The sequence below is a fragment of the Cydia splendana genome, chromosome 2, assembly GCF_910591565.1.
Source record: "Cydia splendana chromosome 2, ilCydSple1.2, whole genome shotgun sequence".
In the NCBI taxonomy this organism is placed as follows: Eukaryota; Metazoa; Arthropoda; class Insecta; order Lepidoptera; family Tortricidae; genus Cydia; species Cydia splendana.
The window spans coordinates 28,494,180-28,513,644 of NC_085961.1; the positions used below are offsets into that span (position 1 = coordinate 28,494,180).

Consider the following 19,465-nt stretch of genomic DNA (forward strand, 5'->3'; position numbering starts at 1 on the left):
CGATGGCGTCCATTGAAGATAATATTTATTTTGTATGAAAAATAGGAAGTCTAAATACTTCATAATTTTTAAAAGTTGCTGAACAAAAGTGTCACCGTTTGAGGAGTACAATCTATGTTTTAATTATTTGCTCGTGTTACAGGCCACACCCGGTATAAGTAAAGCTACTGTTTATATATGATCTGTGGACGTACAGATGTAGTGCAATAATTGTTTTCCATCGTATTTTCTCGGAAACGTTCGTATTTTGTCATGCTACTTCAGTCAAAGTCAGTACTTTTTGTACCGAGACTGACTGAAATAGCAAGACACGTCCGTACGTTTCCGTGTAAATACGAAGGAAGATAATTATGATGCACTATATTACGTACCCTGCATACCACGTAAATAATTATAAAGTATAATAATTAATTATTGGTTATTATTAATTTTAAGTAGGTGTTTAATCACTTCGATAAAATTATCGAGTTTCAAACTAGGCTAATTTCATACGAAGGATTTTTTAAACTTATTTTACAATAATTATAAGAATCACGATATCTACAATTTGCATGACTGATAATCGTAAAAAAAATATTGATCTATATTTTCAGTAACAATAATCTTTTCAACAGAGGTCAATGATTAATAGGTATGCCTAACTTTACTTGTTAAGTATGCTCATTATAAAACATCACATTATCACGATAAAGAATTGCTGACCAGTAATATTTATGATCATGCACCATGTTGCAGAATTTCACTGAAACTATTTTTTTCATGCTATACTGAACCGTCATCCTGTACATGAGAATAACAGCGCCCTCTTGACAATGATAATTTATTACTTGTCAGGCTTTAAAACAAAAATTAATTGAAATCTATTTAATAATTTATGTCAAGTCCAAATCTATAATCCGCACCTATTCCTAGTATTGTCCTGGCTAATCAACTAATCAACTAAATTGGCATGATCACTAGTTATTTTATTTTTTATACTTATCCAAACTTGTACAATGTTAATTTAATTTTAATTTTACTTTTGTATGTACACTAAGTTTATCACGAAAAATAAATGATTTATTTATGATTTATTTTACAAGTTGTACAACCAATATATGTATAAGCTCGCGCTAAACACTAATCAATGTGTACATGCCCCAATGTGACGGCTAGCTACTGTTACCCGTATTGCCCTTAAGGTGCCGTAGGTTCAAAGAGCGGATTTTTGAAAAAATCATACCGCTTTTTTAGATAACAATACGGTTGCCATAAATTTAATTAGCAATCTTGAGGATTTTCTCATTTTCGAATCCTGATTTTTGACATTCGCTCGATAGAAAAAATCACGAACATAGGGTCTAAAACACACTAAAAATATGAGAAATACTTCTAAAAATCCGCAATTTTATTCATGAGAGAACTCAGCGATTACTTTTTACTTTTTTTTAAACTTACAACAAATAAAAAATCAAAAACATGATATCCGCGTCCGCCTTAATTAAAAATACTAGTTGGATCCCGTGACAATGACATTAGTAATGACATTAATTCATCGAGATTACGCTGATTGTTTGCCAACATTAAACGGGGTAATGATACTAATGATTCCTGTATTTGCGTTTAGTTGGTTATTGTATATGATCGCGGCAATATTAATGATGTGATAATTGGGAAGATTCAATGATTACTTATTCATGTCCGTATTAGGTACCTACGTCATCGTTTTCAATATAAATACAGAACCTTGATACAAGGCTTTCAGAAATACATTAAATAACTCGAGCATTTAATATAGGAATAACATTGTGTGTAAACGGGAGATACAAAAAATGTCTGTTAACTATCGTTCACAATTTAGCTTTATTGTATTTGCAATGTCATCATCATATCAGCCCTTTATCGCCCACTGCTGAGCATAGGCCTCTCTTCTAGTACGCCACTTGTCCCGGTCCTGAGCTAATCTCATCCAGACGTGACCCGCAATTTTCCGGATGTCGTCCACCCAACGAGCCAACGGACGCCAGGCGCTTCTTTCATTTGCACTGTACTAAGTATTTACTATAGAGTTAGGCCAAGAAAAGTCGGCAGCGATTTTGATAGCCCACGCAGTGCAAGTGTTATTGATACGTCATAATTTCATAGAAGTTTGACGTTTAAAATAACACTTGCACCGCGTGGGCTATCAAAATCGCTGCAGACTTTTCTTGGTCTAACTCTAGGAAATTTCCTGAATTAGGTACTATAATTAAAACGAAATTATTAAAATGTTTGAGCAGTCAGTCAACATTTTAAACCTCCTTTAGGTTCTATAGGTAGGTAGAATCTGTTTCAGTTATTTTCAACAGCTTACGAAAAAGCCATAATAAAATTGCATGTGCATGTATTATCTCCCGTATGATGTTAATCGCAGATTACAACAGTTTCCATAACAAATTCACCCACTAACCATTGAAAAATCGCCACTTTTCATGCACTACATCTCCAAAACAATGCATGCATCCAAGCACTATCCAAATCTAAAGGATTTATGTCCATTTTATTTCACGGCATTTCCGACTTTTTACCAATGGGTTTAACATCGAAAAGGTCGTATGTTCATATTGGTTACAAAGAGGTTTTGTCGTTATTCCATGAGCCAATTGAATGCACAGTGGTTGTATAATAGGTTACGCGTCTGAATGGAAACCCAACGAAGTATGAAAATGCATGGGAGTAGGCTAATCCGGTCCGGTTCCATGGTTTGGATGTTTATGTAATAGTGTAATACTAATGATCGAATTTAAATGCGGCTTCTTAACCGAGTGAGAATAAGGGCAATGTCTTTGTCATTTTTTAATTCGTAGATTCGTAGGCATGAATTTTTTTAAGTAGGTGAAGTTAACAATGTAGTACTAGTGACTGGAGTCCGTCCACCCGTCCACGCTAAATCTGCACGACAAGTGGTATGTCAAGTATGGCTATTATATGTAGGATTGTAGATATGAACTTAGTGTAGACGAGCTAGTAATTGTACCTAATGTACCTATTTACTACCTTCTACGTAACTTATCTACAAACCGATTGATGGTCACTAAAAGTCCTAATCAATAATGTAAATTATCTAAACATTTTGCGTTTATATTGAGTATAGGTACTTATCGTGTGTAATAGTTGCGGAAAGTTTTATTATAAACAAGCAACGTTATTCCAAAACTATCTATTTATTTAGTACAAAAATACCTAACTAAACTTGCTGTACCTTGGACACTCCCTATTTTCTTTGTGTGTCCTTTTGATTGCGTGTGCCATAGAATATTTATATTAATAACACATTTCTTCGTTCCAGATTGGTCCCGACATCTCTCCTACGACTCAATCTACAACAACACAGACTACGTCCAAATACACCACCAACCGCGGCCATTCACCTTACCAAACTACAACCTTACTAATACAGTCCCCAGGCCCTTTAGTTCTAGTGATAGAGACTCTTATTTAGATACCAAAGATAATGAGTTAGAGTATGAGGAGTTTGCAGGTAGTCAAAACAAGCATCAGCTATTGGTCGGGTTTGCTAGAGACCCTTTTAGGACTTCTGTGCCTGAGGAGGACTATTTGAAGGGAGTTAGGTATGTATTATAACCTTCCTAGCGTTGTCTTGACTTTGCTCTACGAACTTGAGGTCCACTCAGTAACCTAATCTCTAGAAAAAAGAAGAATAGATAGACAGTTTCCGTGTCACCTTTCCAAAAAAGGGGAAAGTAGGCCTTATTGCTCCTCACGATGTTTTTCTTCGCCGAAAAGTTCCGAATAACTCATTGGTAGGAGCTGGAGGTGGCTGGAGTTAGAACCAGTTGTCCTATGAATGAATAGAACTTTAAAAAAACTTTTAATAAATAATCTAACTAGATCTAGTAGATCTAGTAGATCTTTCAAGTTTGCATACAATAACTATACCTAATAAGTAATTAATAAAGTTATGTAATAGACAATCTTATATTTGAAAATAAACAACACGACAGAGGTATAAAATTGCCAACAACAGTGAATACAACAAAGCATAGAACACAAGAATGCGGATTTCCTTTATGTAAACTGAGTCACGTTAGTAGGTATATAAGGCATAAAAGTACCTACCTAATTATGTCGTTGCGTTAAAATAAGGTCAACCGATGGCGCTTGTGTCTTTGTTAATTAAATATCTACAAAACCAGAAGCACTTCATACCCACTTTAGCAAGACTTACCCTACTGCAATGCTTACCAATTGATACATCTTGCTTATGTCTTGCTTACTGTTGCTTCAGTAGAAAGTGCTTCTAGTTTAGTAGATATTTCACGACACGCGACACTTCTCTGGGATGCCATGCCCCAAATACATAAGCTAATTTCCTTTTACACAGGCATGTCCAACCCCAGCCATTCGTCAACAAAGGCGAAAATCGGGGGAAGCGCGGAGTGGTGCATCTGGCCAACATGATGTACTGCGCGACAGGCTGCGATCCACTGTCTTACAAAGGATATGGGTGCTACTGCGGGTTCCTCGGGGAGGGGAGGCCTACAGATGGGATTGACAAGTAATTTCCTTATCATATATCCTTCTTACTCTCATAAATCTGGTACATCTGTATGTACAGTGAGCTGCGAAATTGCATGGAGAAATTCTGAATGAATTCATAATTTATTATCATCATATTAAAGCCATAAAGTCGCCATGCACTTTTGCGGCTGGTGGTACAACATGATGTACTACAGGACAGGCTGCTATCCACTGTCTTACAAATTATATGGGCGCTACTGCCGATTTGTACTACTTCTAATTTATTTTATTTTTCTGAAAGCTATTCATGTAATGTGCATCTGTACAATATTTTTTTACCTAATCGCTCGAACGTTAGGTCATTCACCCTAAGCACATCTACTAGCTCGAAACATGATACACTCCAAAACATTTCCGTCAATCCCATCCCTAAACCATTCCTTTTTCCACAGCTGCTGCAGAATGCACGACCGCTGCTACGAGAACATCTACTGTCCCTTCTTCACGGTCTACTTCCAGCCGTACTACTGGAAGTGCTACCACGGCGAGCCGCTCTGCGCGCTGGAGAACTACAAGACCCAACACCAGTTCATCAACGGCTGCGCTGCGAGGTCTTGCGAGTGTGATCGGCAGTTTGCCATGTGTATTAGACGGTACCCATGTCCGAGGAGACGGGCTCTGTGCAGGTCCTCTCCTTTAAGACTGCTGCAGAATTTGCTGATGTTCCGATGAAGGCAGGCAAGGCAGGCAGGCAAGGCGAAGGACAGGAGCAAGTGCAGGACGTTTACACTGTATCGCTGCTCACTGCCATTATCGGCAAACTGTACATAGTTATAGGCCACTATAGGGGTCTTTCCTAACAAATCAGAAAGAAACAAGCCAATTGAAACCTTATTGTTAAGAGCGGCCAATTACTATGTAGTGGCCAATAACCATAGCAGGCACCCTAGAGTACCTCCTAGATAATTTGTATAAATATATAGCAGCGGCGGAGCGTCAAAATTAGCAGTCGGAAATCACTTTTGGTTAATTGAAGGTTTACTTTTTAATTTTAGTCCTCCAAAATAAACTGAACATGCGTTAAGCCAGTGGAAGTAGAATTTTAAGGTCGCCCCGTCATTGTGGTATAGGTAGTGAAGGCAGAAAATTTAGAAGAAATTTAGCAAATGGAAAAAGGATTAGGTACACTCCGCCTAGGCTAAGTTTGCACGGACTTTGCACTCTTGGCAGTCTTGTGCAGCCACACCTGAAGTGATATACATGACGTGAACATGTAGATAATGTAGCTATCTACATCAAATTATAGGTATTTAGAAAGACGTCAAATATAGGATTGCAAAGACCGCTATGTACAGTCGACTGTACATAGCGGTCCATGTTGTAAATAACTTATATGTACGGATTGTGTTTTACGGATCATCTCGGAATTAGTAATCAACATAAAATAGATCGATCGGAGTTAAATTTAAAAGTAAAAATTATCACGGAAATTCTTAGAAAAGGTATGAGTATTGTTGTAAACAAGTATTTGTCTAGTCCTGTGTACCTATATTTAATAATTTTATCCACTAGCAACACAAAATTTAAATTAATTAAGTAATAAACATTAACAAGAGGAACACATAAAGCGTATGCAGTATTATGTGCTTGATTTTTTTGTAGATATATTAATATTGTAAATAAATAAAAAGGTAAACGATACAACTACATACTTTGTTTCATTTTCTCCAATCCTAGGTAGGTATCTACTTAGGCCTTTTCCTGGATTGGCAGTAAATAATCTTCACGCCAATCAAGAAGAGACACTTACTTTATCGATATCATAACTGACAACCGACGTCAAATAGATTAGCCTACTAACGACTATAGGGTATCAAAATTTGCCAGTTCAAATTTAACTCTGTCAAATTGATAAAGAGTTAAAATTTCATTGGGGCCAATGTACTATGTATAGGATGCACAAGATTTTGAAGATGCCGACATAGGAAAGTGTCGAGTACTAGGTAGTTTATATTAACAAACAACCCAAAACCATAATCAACTCAACTCTTTAAAAGGTCTAGTTCCTACAAGATTTCCCCCAAAGTTTGGTACATAAAATTGACGTTACGAAAATGTCGACCACACGCATCTTTTTTTTTGTATTTGCGGTAATCTTTGTCCGCAATCGGCCTAAATGTTTCGTTAAATAACTTCTCTCTGAACGCACGACTGATCACCATCTTGCATCTGCACTACATCTACCTATTGTACGGAAAAACAATGGTATTGTAGGTTAATGGATATCCATAGAACCCTTTACTTTTGTAATGCATGTAATAGCCAAGTAACTTGAATTCTGTGCTACTTCGTAACTTATTAGATTTTCAGTATGATAGGTAGCCATTAGGTACCCTTCATAATACCTACTTCCGGCCTATTATTGTCACTGTGGCAAGGTAGGAAATGGCACAAAAACCCAATTCCTTAGATAGCTATGAAATTATAAGGCAGATTAAAAAAGCGACACTAGTTTTACGGTTTCATTCTAGAGTAATTGTGATGACGACGATAAAAATATTTTAAAACGCAAAACAAACTTTGCCCCCGGGGCCTTATTTCATATAAATTTCATATTAGCTAATCGCTTTGACAATTCGAAAAAAGAACCTGATTAGTCAGGCAACCCTAGTATTTACAAAATTTTAAAAGTTGACGTAGGTAATGTTAAAGACAAGCCACCAGATAAATTAAACAAAAATTACAATATTTATTATTTATGACCAACAATAAAATTAACAAATAGTTTTGAAACTTGTTTAAAACTAATTCATTTTACTCATTGTGAGTGACTTTCATTAGCAAAGATTATATCGCATCACTTTCAAAGTTATGTTATGCATTACGAAGACATTGCGTAAGGACGATTATCCCATGCTCCAGTGGTGCTTGTCGTTCAACTATCTCTCGATCGTCGAGTGCATTGTTCATTCAATTATAGGTCTTAAGTCCCACGACTTGTGTTAGGTGACAATATACAAGAAACTCTTAGCTAACAGACAGATTTATTGATAGAAAGATAAAAAAAAGTTATGGCTCTAATATAAGGCTGTTATAAGATATGTTATATTTGCTGTTACTCCACGTTTGCTGCATAAGTGCTTGATAGTAGGTAATCAAGCGTAGATAAGTAAGTAAGGCGGTCTTCAGATTGGATGCGAATCCGCACATCGCTCCGGTGTGCGAGCGGGACATTGCTATATACGTGAATGGCGCTGTCACCCTCATACACCAACATGCAAATTCGCATCAGTGTCATAACCGGGTGAAGCCACAACGAAAAATCAAGTTTGTAAAGTTTGCCTAATACCTAGTCTTTAAAATAGTTTCTTACCGAAATTCTGCTTAAGATTCTAATGAGAATGTTATCAAAAGCAGCAGGAATTGACTTACCGGGCATGGTGTTCAAAATAACTAGAACACATATTTATTGCTAATTTCTTAGAGGATATAACCAACGGAGACGCCATGTCTAAAATTTTCGGTACAAAATAGTCTGCCGTTTTTTGCGGGGGAGGGGCACATCAAATGTATAGGTACGTTATGTCAGATAAACGTCAGTCCATACAAATGGTTGACCATTGGCCGCCTATTTTCGACAGAGGGGAACGCCTGTTAATGGCGGCTCCATTGTTAATTACTCCGAGGCTAATTTGCTATACAATAAAAAATTAAAAATATTCCAATATGAATATGACGTGTAATTTTTTTGTCAACACACAAACACAATTAGGACGTTTAATTAAAAGAAACTTATGACTTTAAATATTCTTTCTTTCATATCTTATTTCACACAATACATTGGTAACATTATACCGCTAAATAGCTAAATGTACTCTTAGTTAAACTTTTAGGCTTGGCCCAATTTAAGAAAAAAATACACGTGTCGTATTGCCTTAGACCCCCTCCCATGGTGACCATTCGTAATTCTTTTCAGTATCCTCCCCCCCCCCCCCCCCCCATTACTATTAATAGATGCCCCATTCCCCCATAGCTACTTCATTGAACATGTGAACACACTTACAGTGTAGGTAATAGGTACCTACTTTAGTATCCATATTTTTGTTTTATGTTTGCTATAAACTGAAATCGAACCCTTATCAAATATGAACAAGTAAACTGAATTCGAGATTCAAGGTGAAATAATAGTTTATTTTATAAAAATCTTAAAAAGAGTTGTTAAAATAATTATTTAAATATCAAAATTCTAGTCGTATAAGGGTTTAGGTACCATATATAATTCCGAACCATCGATTACAACTTACAACGCTCATATTCCCGAAAATGGAGGTAAGCTTATGTATAAATATATAAGTACCTAATGATTATTATTAATTATTAATTCATTTATTCATATAAACAATTACAATGATACATATATACAATAAATGCGCCAAACTGGAGTAACCAGTTTGTTGGCGCGCCGCCCTCAACTCTTACTTAATATTAAGGTAAATGTTTACAATCGTGACTTATATACTATTGTTAGTAGACAAGAAAGCATGCATTTTTTAACTATTTATATTGTTATGTATTTAAGTCGCCGATCGATCGTAAAATCCCCAAGATCAGGAAATTCTTAGGCATATGATGATACGCCGCCATTTCATGATATAACTAAGATTTGGCCAGGTTTAAAAGTATCATAATGTGCCAGGTCGATAAGAGGAATGATGTCTAGTAATTTTATGATCTGGCTGATTTTATTATTGGTCGGTCCTAAATATATATCAGTTAAATGAGACATAATAAATTGATCCTTCGAATAATATTTCCTCGTTCCAGATGGCTATAGATCACAGTATAACATATTTCCTACTTTTCTTATCCGCAACCCACGCAAGCCGTCAAATATTTCCTGACATGGACACAAACTCCATTACAACAGAGAACGACCAACCAACCACCAACCAACCAACTTTACAAAAAACTACCAAAGACGATGGAAAACAGAGTATACCCAGTAGTATGCTAAAAATGCTTACAGCATTGAAAGAACTTGAGATGGAACATAATCCTCATAAGGAGCAAGCGGAAGAATTGGGAGAGCTGGTAGATATGCTCAGCAAGTTACGATGGCCAAGGAGCGGGTGGAATTATTTGTAAGGATTTAGACACAGTCAAGAATATATACATAGTCAAAACAGAGATACTTAAGGTATTTATTTCGTATAAACTTATAATTATTAATGAAAACTGCAGGCTTATGGTGACAGTCCATTTCCAACGACAGCAGCACTACCATTCATTTCACTGTGGAAATTGACAATAACACCGACGCGTTTAGTACTAGTAGTGCAGCTGCGGTCAGAAATGGAATGTTATCCTTACTGTTGCTGCGTTGATGCAGAGACGCTGTCACTGTCATGTTCCTATAAAGTGACTGACGCTCTGAGCCGCATTACTGTCGCGACTGAAACGTGCAATCTGTCACTCATTTTATCAAGGGAATTCACAATGATAACGCCCGCTTTAACGCCGCAACAGTAAAAGTACCGTTTGGATACAGTGTCACGTAAATATTCCTAGCCCGGCTGTGGGCTTTCCCTGAGGAAACTCACGGACAATTAAAGTTACTAAATTAAATAAAAACTAAATCTTACCAAAAGCTCAAGCAGGTGCTAAACTTATTTCCATCAACTATTCATGGCAATAAAGGACATGAATGAAAGTTAGTTTTTGTGACACATCATTTATTACTAATTCGAACACGGGCAGTTATTCTACATGTAAATCATTAAGCTAGCATAAGCACCTTATTTTAATAATGTCAGACGACAGAGCTGGGTCGTGCCAGAAATGGTTCTAAAATGATTTACAAGCAGACCTATCTAAATTTGTTAGTCCCTAAATTATCATTTGCCATCACATATGATTCTACTAAATTCTTTAACTTTAAATTTTGAAATGCTTCTAGGACGGAAGGAAAGCGTACACCAACCTCATAACAATGTTCCACCAGTTCAAGCCCGACGTGTGATCCTCCGCTGTGCCGGAGCTGATTTGCTGCAGCGGGAATCTGACCCGACACCGCAGAGCAACGCCGAAGGACTAAGGTCTCAGTTTGAAGGTGACGTCACCTCCATCCAGCAGAAGAGCGAAATTCTTATGGCGAACTGCTCACCAGACACACTTGAAGTTTTAGGAATATGGACAGACTTCCATACTCTGATATGCGAACTGATTTCACATACGTAGTAACATAAAAACGAAAACCCCAGTCAGCTGAAAGAAACAATTCAAGATTAATAACTAGAAGCATGTGCTCTGCTAACCTAAGAGACATTATATGATCTAAGTTTCTCACCAGCTGGAAATTCCTAGAGTGGACTCATCTCGCAGCTCTGATACTCCCTCCCACCAACATTGTTTTACCAGCAGACTGGAAACAAAGCGAAATGGTCAAACAAAGGTTCAACAAGGAGTTGCACCCGAGGACATCTATATATTATCATATTCTACTTACTGTTTGTGGCAAAATAACAACAGCATGAGCTCCCTAGCTCATGGATGCAGCGGCTACTGCATAACCAAGCCTCTGATCGATGCTACCAGAGCATGATGTACTTCGCTTCACTGTTCTATGTATAAAAGATGCCCATCCAGGGCGAAAACCAGCCAGGAAATGATCTCAAACCATTCTGTCCCTGGGATGACACAATCAAAATAACAGTAACTAATGAAATTCATGGAATAATTTTATATGCAAGTATAACCCAAAGAAATAAATCATATTCAATTATTTGAATATATTTCAACCTATTTTGTATTTATAAATTAAGTTTTTGATTTAAATATTTATTAATATTATTCCATAAATTTAGGATTTAATTTGAAGTAGCAACACCATCAGCTTCAATTTGTTTCCTATTGGCTGAATGCCCGTCATGTATATTGTTGCTATATCAAAGACTTCCTTGCCATAGAACAAAACTACACTATATTCGAGACAATCCTAAAAACGTTAAACTGAGCTAACCATACAAAGTGCCGTGTCACAACAGACTACACCATCAGCATCACTGTAGTGCAACATTTCTGCCGGAAATGTCAAGAATATATAGATTAGATAGATAGATTAATTTATTTCTTATTGAATATTACATGATATTTAACAATGTCACAATGTTTCCAGATAACATGAATTCACAAAAAAATCGTCAGATTATAAGCAATAATAATAATAGGCACGTATTTAACCGGTCAACTAATTAATCAAATTTGGGTAGTTTAAAAAAATACACTCAGCGTCAAAAAAATCGCACATCCTAACTTTTTTCTTTCAAGCGGTTTTAAACCTTATATTATATAAGGCAAGATAAGACTATGGGGCCTTATTTGAAAGGTTATGAAACCGTCTATAGGAAAATGTCGTAAAATTGACGATATATATTCAGGTTCAAATTACAAAGAATAAAAAACACTACAAAATCACCAGAGACAGAAAAAATTAACTTAAAAATAAACTTAAAACCTAGTGCTACATCCTCTTGCCCTCCGAGTAGCTTCCATGTGAACAGTCATGACTGTCATGAGTGTCACGATGCCGTTTTGGTAAAGTGGTTCCACTCCTCAATAGTGGCGTCTTGAAGCTTGTCGAGAGTGGCAGGAGCAAGATCATGCGACCGCACCCTCCGTTTTAGCTGATCTCAGAGATGTTCGATTGGGTTCAGGTCAGGGCTCCTTGCTGGCCACTCCATTGCGGTGATCCCAACCTCACGCAGGTAGTCTCGCATAATCAACGCAGTGTGGTAGCGGGCGTTGTCATGCATAAACTGGAAGTTGGGTCCAACAAAACCAGCATATGGGACCACATGCTCCTCCAAGATCTCCGTTATGTAACGCCGAGCAGTCAGGGATCCCTGGTGTGACCACCAGATCAGTTTTCCCGTCGATCGAAATGCCGTCCCAGAACATGCGAGATCCGCGCCTTTAGCAGACGGTTTCTTCGGTGCAGGCTTGCGTGAATTGCTCTCCCTGCGTCCTATACACCCTCCTGCACCTGTCGTTGGTGCAAAAGCACACCCTCGTCTCGTCGGAAAAGAGGACATTCCTCTATTGTTCAAACGTCAAATTCGTGCAGTCGGGAAAATTGCCTCCAGGCTATTCGATGCTCTGGCTTAAATTGGGGGCCTGTAGCAGCTCTACGGGGCAACATCCTCTTCTCTTCCAGCCTTCTTCCGATCGTAGAGATGCTTACTGCTGTTATTCGAGCTGCTTGAAGCTGCTGCTGCAGCTCAACAGCGTCGGAGAAACGGTTCTGCAAAGAGTTCGATACAATGTACCGGTTGTCTCTAGCGGAATAACAGCGATATCTTCCAGATCCAGACTTATTGATGTAATCACCAGTCTTCTGGAACTGCTGCAAGACTCGACGCACTCGGAACCCGCTTATGTTAAATCTTTAAACATCTTGATACTGCCATATTCCTGTTTGCAGCAGTGCCACCTCTTGAGCTGCTTCTTCTGGCCTGGTATCCATGTCCAAGGGATTTTTCTTGCTGTAACTGTTCAATAGTGACCTCAGTGACCTCTGGAGAGCGAATGACCCATAACTAACCTTTACCCCCCATTTTATACCCGTCCATGTTTGCACAAGAAGGGACCCATTAAAATCGGATCTCGGCCCTTTTTGAAATAAAACGCCGATGTTTGGCGATGGTTGTTTTAACGGAAAATAACGATTTATCTTTTTAAAATTCATTAATTTCGCTTTCAAATGATACCAACATTGACAGGGTACGATGCATAAGATAAGAGCTATATTTGCTTGAAACGAATTTTTCGCGAGGTGCGATTTTTTTGACGCCGAATGTAGAAACGGGTACTAAAATTAATAGTTTGGCAACAAAAACGGAGCCTTAAAATATATCAATATGAGTTGTATTTTAATGCCGTTACAGCTTTTGATTATTTTTAGGCAGGTACCAAGTATTTATTTGGCAACTGAATTATTACATTGGAGACAATGGTCTCCATTACTGACCATTACGTTTTGGTAAATTAATTTGAGGTGTTTTGTGTAAAAAGTGACCAATATTCATTAAATTTAACTGCTTTCGTGTTAAAATACTACCTTAGCTGAAACGACATGCTCAGTTATGACTATACTTAGGGGTGAACAACTAGATGACAACTAAATTTTATGATCGCTTTACATGCCAATTTATTATTTTAGTCGCCAACCTATCACTTTAAGTTCCCTATAATTTTTTTGGGTGGCTTGATTTTGCTGCCAGTTTTTTTAATAATATGATGCTTATATTTGAGGCTAATATATATTTTTGGCGCTAAAATATTAATGCACAGCCAAATTATATTATTATATGCCCAATGAAAGTTCCTGTTTAATATTTTAGTTGCCCGGTTAATAATAAGCCATAATAATACATTAAAGTAATTAAGAATTAAGTAAAAAATATAAAACAATCAAATATAAATATAAAAGTACAAGTCAAATACAGAAAAATAAAATGTCATAGAATGTCAGAGCATAACAAACATACTAAATACAATGTCAAAAATTTTTCTATGTATGTAAATATAAACTATGTCAAAAAATTATCTCTTGCAGAGTATAAAACGGTCAAAATATATATAATGCTAGGGCACTATAATGTCAGAATAAATAATAATATTGCAAAGTCAAATTAAAATAAAATTCCCAATGAAATGTGAAGAATACTGGCAGCAACAACGATTCTGACATTTGCACCAGTAATGCAGTCGGTAGTCTGAATTCGAACGGTACCTTAATGCAGCTGCAGTTGCTATCACTATAGTCACGCTCGATTTTGGGTTAGATAAGGTTAGCGTATCCTAAACTATGACCAATTTAGTAATCACACTAAATTGACGAATTAAAAAAGCAATAATTCGGTCTGAAGTATTTTAACCAATTAACTCGCCACGATAATCAGTCAGTTTTCGCATAGACAAGTGTTAACACTGATGAAGACATCTTTATGAAGGAAAAGGTAATTTTACTGATATTTTACATTAGAGATATTCAGTTGTAACTAGTAAATATATGTACGTACTTATAGGTAGGTACCTAGGCGTACCTCACAACCAATATAAATAACTCGCATAAATAATTCGCATATTATTATTCAATATATACCTACTGAGACAGTCCTTTATAGTAAATATACGTTTAGTTATAGTGCTTGTGTTATTACTTGAGTAATACGAATTGTAAACTGAAATAAATGTCATATTATAAGTAGGTACTAAGAAAAAGTGACCAAGGCCTCCAGTGCCCCAGGCTGGAATCGAACCAGCATCCTTAGCTATCGCGGCAGGTGCCTGTGCCTGTAATACGAATTGGTTTCCCATTTTAACAATCATTTATTTCAGATGCCACGACTTATATGGAAGCAACTCCTTATTGTATCATTTCTATTTATCATCGGTGATTGCGCGCCACCGTCTCAAAAATTAACTGAGATCAAGAAAAAAACGCTTTCCTTGCTGGATTTACTTTCGGTAAGAGAAGACCCGTGGGAGCAACTGAAGCCACGTACCGCCATACATGTTTTTAGGGCATTATTTTTCCCTGAATCACTACAGCAAAGTACCGAAAAATACCGCTCACCTCTAAAGTTAAAAAACAATTTAAAAATAAACTCAAAGCCACTGTCGAATTTTTTGCAAAACTTGAAAAATGTACAAAAGTTGTTAAATACAAATAAAAAATCAATATACTTACAAAACCTAAGTCCTGCAGGAACATATCAAGGAAACAACTTGGAGACTGAACGAAATGTGGCCTTTGAAAAGTTGCTAAATACTAACCATAAGAATAAAAAATCAATATACTTACAAAACCTAAGTCCTGTAGGAAAATATCAAGGAAACAACTTGGAAACTGAACGAAATGTCGCCTTAGAAAAGTTGCTAAATACCTACCATATGAATGAAGAGAAATATACACCACACAACTTGGAAACTGAACGAAATGTGACCTTAGAAAAGTCACTAAATCACTACCCAAAGAATAATGAATCATTATACTTATATAACCTAAGTCCTGTAGGAAATATTACAGCAAACAAAATACAAAACATTTTAAGTTTATTAAAAAAGTCAAACCAAGAAATAATTTCAAAGGACCAAAAGAAATATTCATTTCCAGTTCTGCCAGAAGTCAGATCCAAAGAAAACACATTACATGATACATGGAATAGAATTCGATCAAAGTTTCTGGAGAAATTGTTTTCACTGCATACTATTGGCACAAAAGCCATCGTCCGCGCAGGACGTTGTAGCACCAGAAGAAAAGATAAGAATGGAGCCAATACCGAATGCTGTATATATCCCTGCTACTATTATCCAACATATTACTACCCGTATTACTATAATACAACATATGGCTACCCGTATTACTATAATACAACATATTACTATCCGTATTACTATCCATATTACTATCCATATTACTATCCATATTACTGGGGACGTCGTTGAATTATGAATTTTACAGTACAGTACACCATATCGGTGCTACTTTATTCCTATTTCCTACTATTCGCGCTTGTATCGTAATGTACTTTTATGATTTATGAATTATGAATTTATCAAATACTATGAGTTTTATTTTTCTGAGTATACTTTAGATACCTCTACTATATACAAAATCAAATACATTGAAGTAAAAATACCTATAACAGAGAACGTATAACGGTCAAGCAGATCTTGTCAGTAGAAAAAGGCGGCAAATTTGAAAAATGTAGGCGCGAAGGGATATCGTCTCATAGAAAATTTGAATTTCGCGCCTTTTTTTACTGACAAGATTTGCTTGACCATCTATAAGTACCTACGTTGCCACGCTATTGGCACAAAAATATTCTGATAAAAAAATTGAAGGAATATTTTTTTTCTTGAATACCTATTATTCAAAATTAAAACTACAATGATTTCAATAACTAAAACATACCGCATGCCGCAGTAAAAATTCTCGTCAACGTATTTTTGGGCCAACCTGCTAAACATTTAAAAAAACATACAACCGAATTGATAACTTCCTCCTTTTGAGATTTGGAAGTCGGTTAAAAAAGTAACTTATTAGACATAAAAATTATGAAGTTTAAACATGTTTATAAATTTTATAATTTTATAATCTCATAAAATGCAAGCCTGCAACTGCCAGTCTACTCTATCTAATTCTGGTTTCTAGTATATGTAGTTAATTATTTAGTCACTTTTTATGCAAAAACTTCTGTTTATAGTTACATGAGTTAGTTAAACCAAGATGAACTTAAACTTCTGAAATGATCCCTAGATGTACCTAATTAAGAGATATTAATTATAAGTTGTTTCTTGACTAACTTAGGTCATAAGATTTCTCTTGAGAGTACTACTGGCTACATAAAACTAACAAGACTTGTAAGGTAATTGAATAGTTTTCTCGAATGGGTGTTCTAAAATAATAACGTAGGAAATAATGTTCTGTTTGGTAGTGACATAAACAGAAATTAGATTCACGGGTCAAATTTAATGGTAAGCATGTTCCAATCATCGATGTTTTTCCCACACAACAAAAAAATCTCAGTTGTTACCACTGGTAACAACTTGGTGGTAACTAGTTCCCCCTTCCACAAGGTTCTTTGGCGTCGCAGCGTGAGTAATGAAAGCTGCGTCAATTAAGACTTGATAAGTTGTCACATAATAACCCGCAGTTACTTATCTACCTACGTAACGGGACATTCTTAGATGCTTAGAAGAGATTTTCTCTCGTGTGTCTATGTTATCTCACTATGTGTTGTTGGTTACTTATTATAACTTTCGTTGACCTGTTGCAAAGGTTCGCATAAAGAATTCATGAGAAATTTTATTTTATTTGTAATTTTGATAATGGCAAATATCTAAAAAACCAGCCTCACCTAAACATGCCTATTATTTTTATACAAAAGTATATGAAAATATGAAGTACTGGACATATATAATATATGTACCGAAACATAAACATACCTAATCATAATCATTAGTCATCGTTTACCTCGATTCCTTTACAGGTTGTATTTAAAGAAGGACGATATGAAATATCATTAATATCACTTTGAAGAAAAAATGAGCATTTGAACAATTATTTTATTTATTTTTTCCATGAATCGTTGTCTTATATATTTGATTTTGTGAACCATAGCGGATAATTATAAAGAAATATGTTTAAGCCATGGAGTGACAAGATTATGTAGGCGTTCATCTGACACGCAAAAATATTGATTTTATAGAGATATATCTAGAGAAGTCTTTAAAAAATCTTGATTCGTGCCCTCGAGTGTAACAGCTGAATAAGATGGCGTTGTACTAAGTCATACCTATGATTTGCCCGTTTTGCCGCTACTGAATTATCAAACACCTATTTTTTACCACTAGAATTACCGCGTAAAGTACGGAGCCGTAGAGCGCCATCTACATTGGCTATCAAAATCAAATTAGATGCAAGAATTTCTCTTAGCCTTTACACATTTATTAAAGCCTGACCAGTAATATATGATCATTGTCAAGAGGGCGCTGTTATTCTCATGTATAGAATGACAGTTCAGTATAGTATGAAAAAAATAGTTCCAGTGAAATTCCGCAACATGGCGCGTGATCATATATTCCTGGTCAGGCCACAGAATAAATAATAGTACTACCGTACAGAAAGGAAACTTCCTACAAAACCGAAGTTTGACAGCGGTTCAGGGTCGAATCATGCTGTCCCTTTCTAATATATGGCACTATCCCTTTCGGCTATTTAGGGTTGTCAAAATCAAGCCATTATCTTATCTGTGGTCGTGAACGCAAAGGGACGTCAAGTTGTGTCAACCCTAATAATTGCTCGGAGCAATGCTGAGCCGAGCGGAGCCGAGTTTGGCCGAAGTCAGGAGTTTCGCACCCCTGATCAGGCTTTACAATCAATTAACGTATGCTAATACTATTCTCTTGCACATGATCGCTCTCTATAAGATGCTCCTACTAGTCCAGGGTCGTATCGCAATAATCTTGCAAACATCAAACATACCTATAGAGTAAGGCCAATTCTGCAAGTAAACAAACTATGTAAACTGACACCTGTCGAGTAAATACTATCGTCAACACAATACAGGCGCCATCAGATATATCGGAGCGGCCGAGGTGCTCAATAATATCTGAACACGCACTTTAGCGCCTTGACAATAGAGGCGTGTTCACCTTAGCCGCTCCGATATGTCTAATGGCGACTGTACCTCATTCGTGCACCTTATTACGAAGTGTTAAGGTCTCTTATTGGTTAATTAACTATGTTGTTAGTACGCGGTAGTGGGTTAAGTGCAAAGTGAAGCAATTCTCAAGTGGGAACTATGAAAGAGACAAATCACGGTATAGCTGGTTGAGCAATCATGTTTAGGTAAATAATTGAAATACAAATATATTTGTACTGCAAGGCTTCAGGGGCTTTTAAGCGTGTTAATAAATATTGACGGAAGGTTATTGATGTATCGTAAAATTACATGCAGGTCAATTCGAACGTACACTGACATAAGAATTATACCTGCATAATGTCATTTAGTTATCGTACGACGAGATTTTGTATGTAAAACCAGCACTCACTCTAATTTTTATGTATGTACTTATTACAATTCTAGCAACGAAAACTAGTACCAGACATAGATATGTGTTACGTAAATGTTCATGCCAAGATTCGTACAGTCACCTGCAATAATATGTTACTCTTCGTAGGCCGCAAAAATATGTCACACGCTGTTATGGCTCTAAAAATAAGATCGAATCAGATATTTTTGCGGCCTTTAATGTGTAATATATTATTGCAGGTGACTGTGCAAATGAAGTAACTTCGATTGTATGGGAACGGCTTTTTGGTTCGGGTGACACTTAACTTCTACGTGAACGAGGTCGCCAGGGGTAATCGATACTCTTTAAATAAAACAATCAGATT

At 36.4% G+C, this 19,465-nt stretch overlaps 1 protein-coding gene and 1 long non-coding RNA gene across 2 annotated transcripts in view; both read left to right on the forward strand.

Annotated features, from left to right (window-relative positions):
* Positions 1-5,254, forward strand: part of LOC134806072 (uncharacterized) — a 28,941-nt gene extending 23,687 nt beyond the window's left edge. The window contains exons 2-4 of the mRNA XM_063779335.1: positions 3,308-3,590; positions 4,364-4,537; positions 4,953-5,254. Of these exons, the coding sequence (XP_063635405.1) occupies positions 3,308-3,590; positions 4,364-4,537; positions 4,953-5,232 (737 nt within the window). The 3' untranslated portion in view covers positions 5,233-5,254. The remainder of the gene's footprint in view (positions 1-3,307; positions 3,591-4,363; positions 4,538-4,952) is intronic.
* Positions 5,255-14,085: 8,831 nt separating this feature from the next.
* LOC134799894 (uncharacterized) lies at positions 14,086-16,125 on the forward strand. Its single transcript, XR_010145480.1, has 2 exons — positions 14,086-14,516; positions 14,899-16,125. It is a non-coding gene; the product is annotated as an uncharacterized LOC134799894 (long non-coding RNA).
* Positions 16,126-19,465: the final 3,340 nt, after the last annotated feature.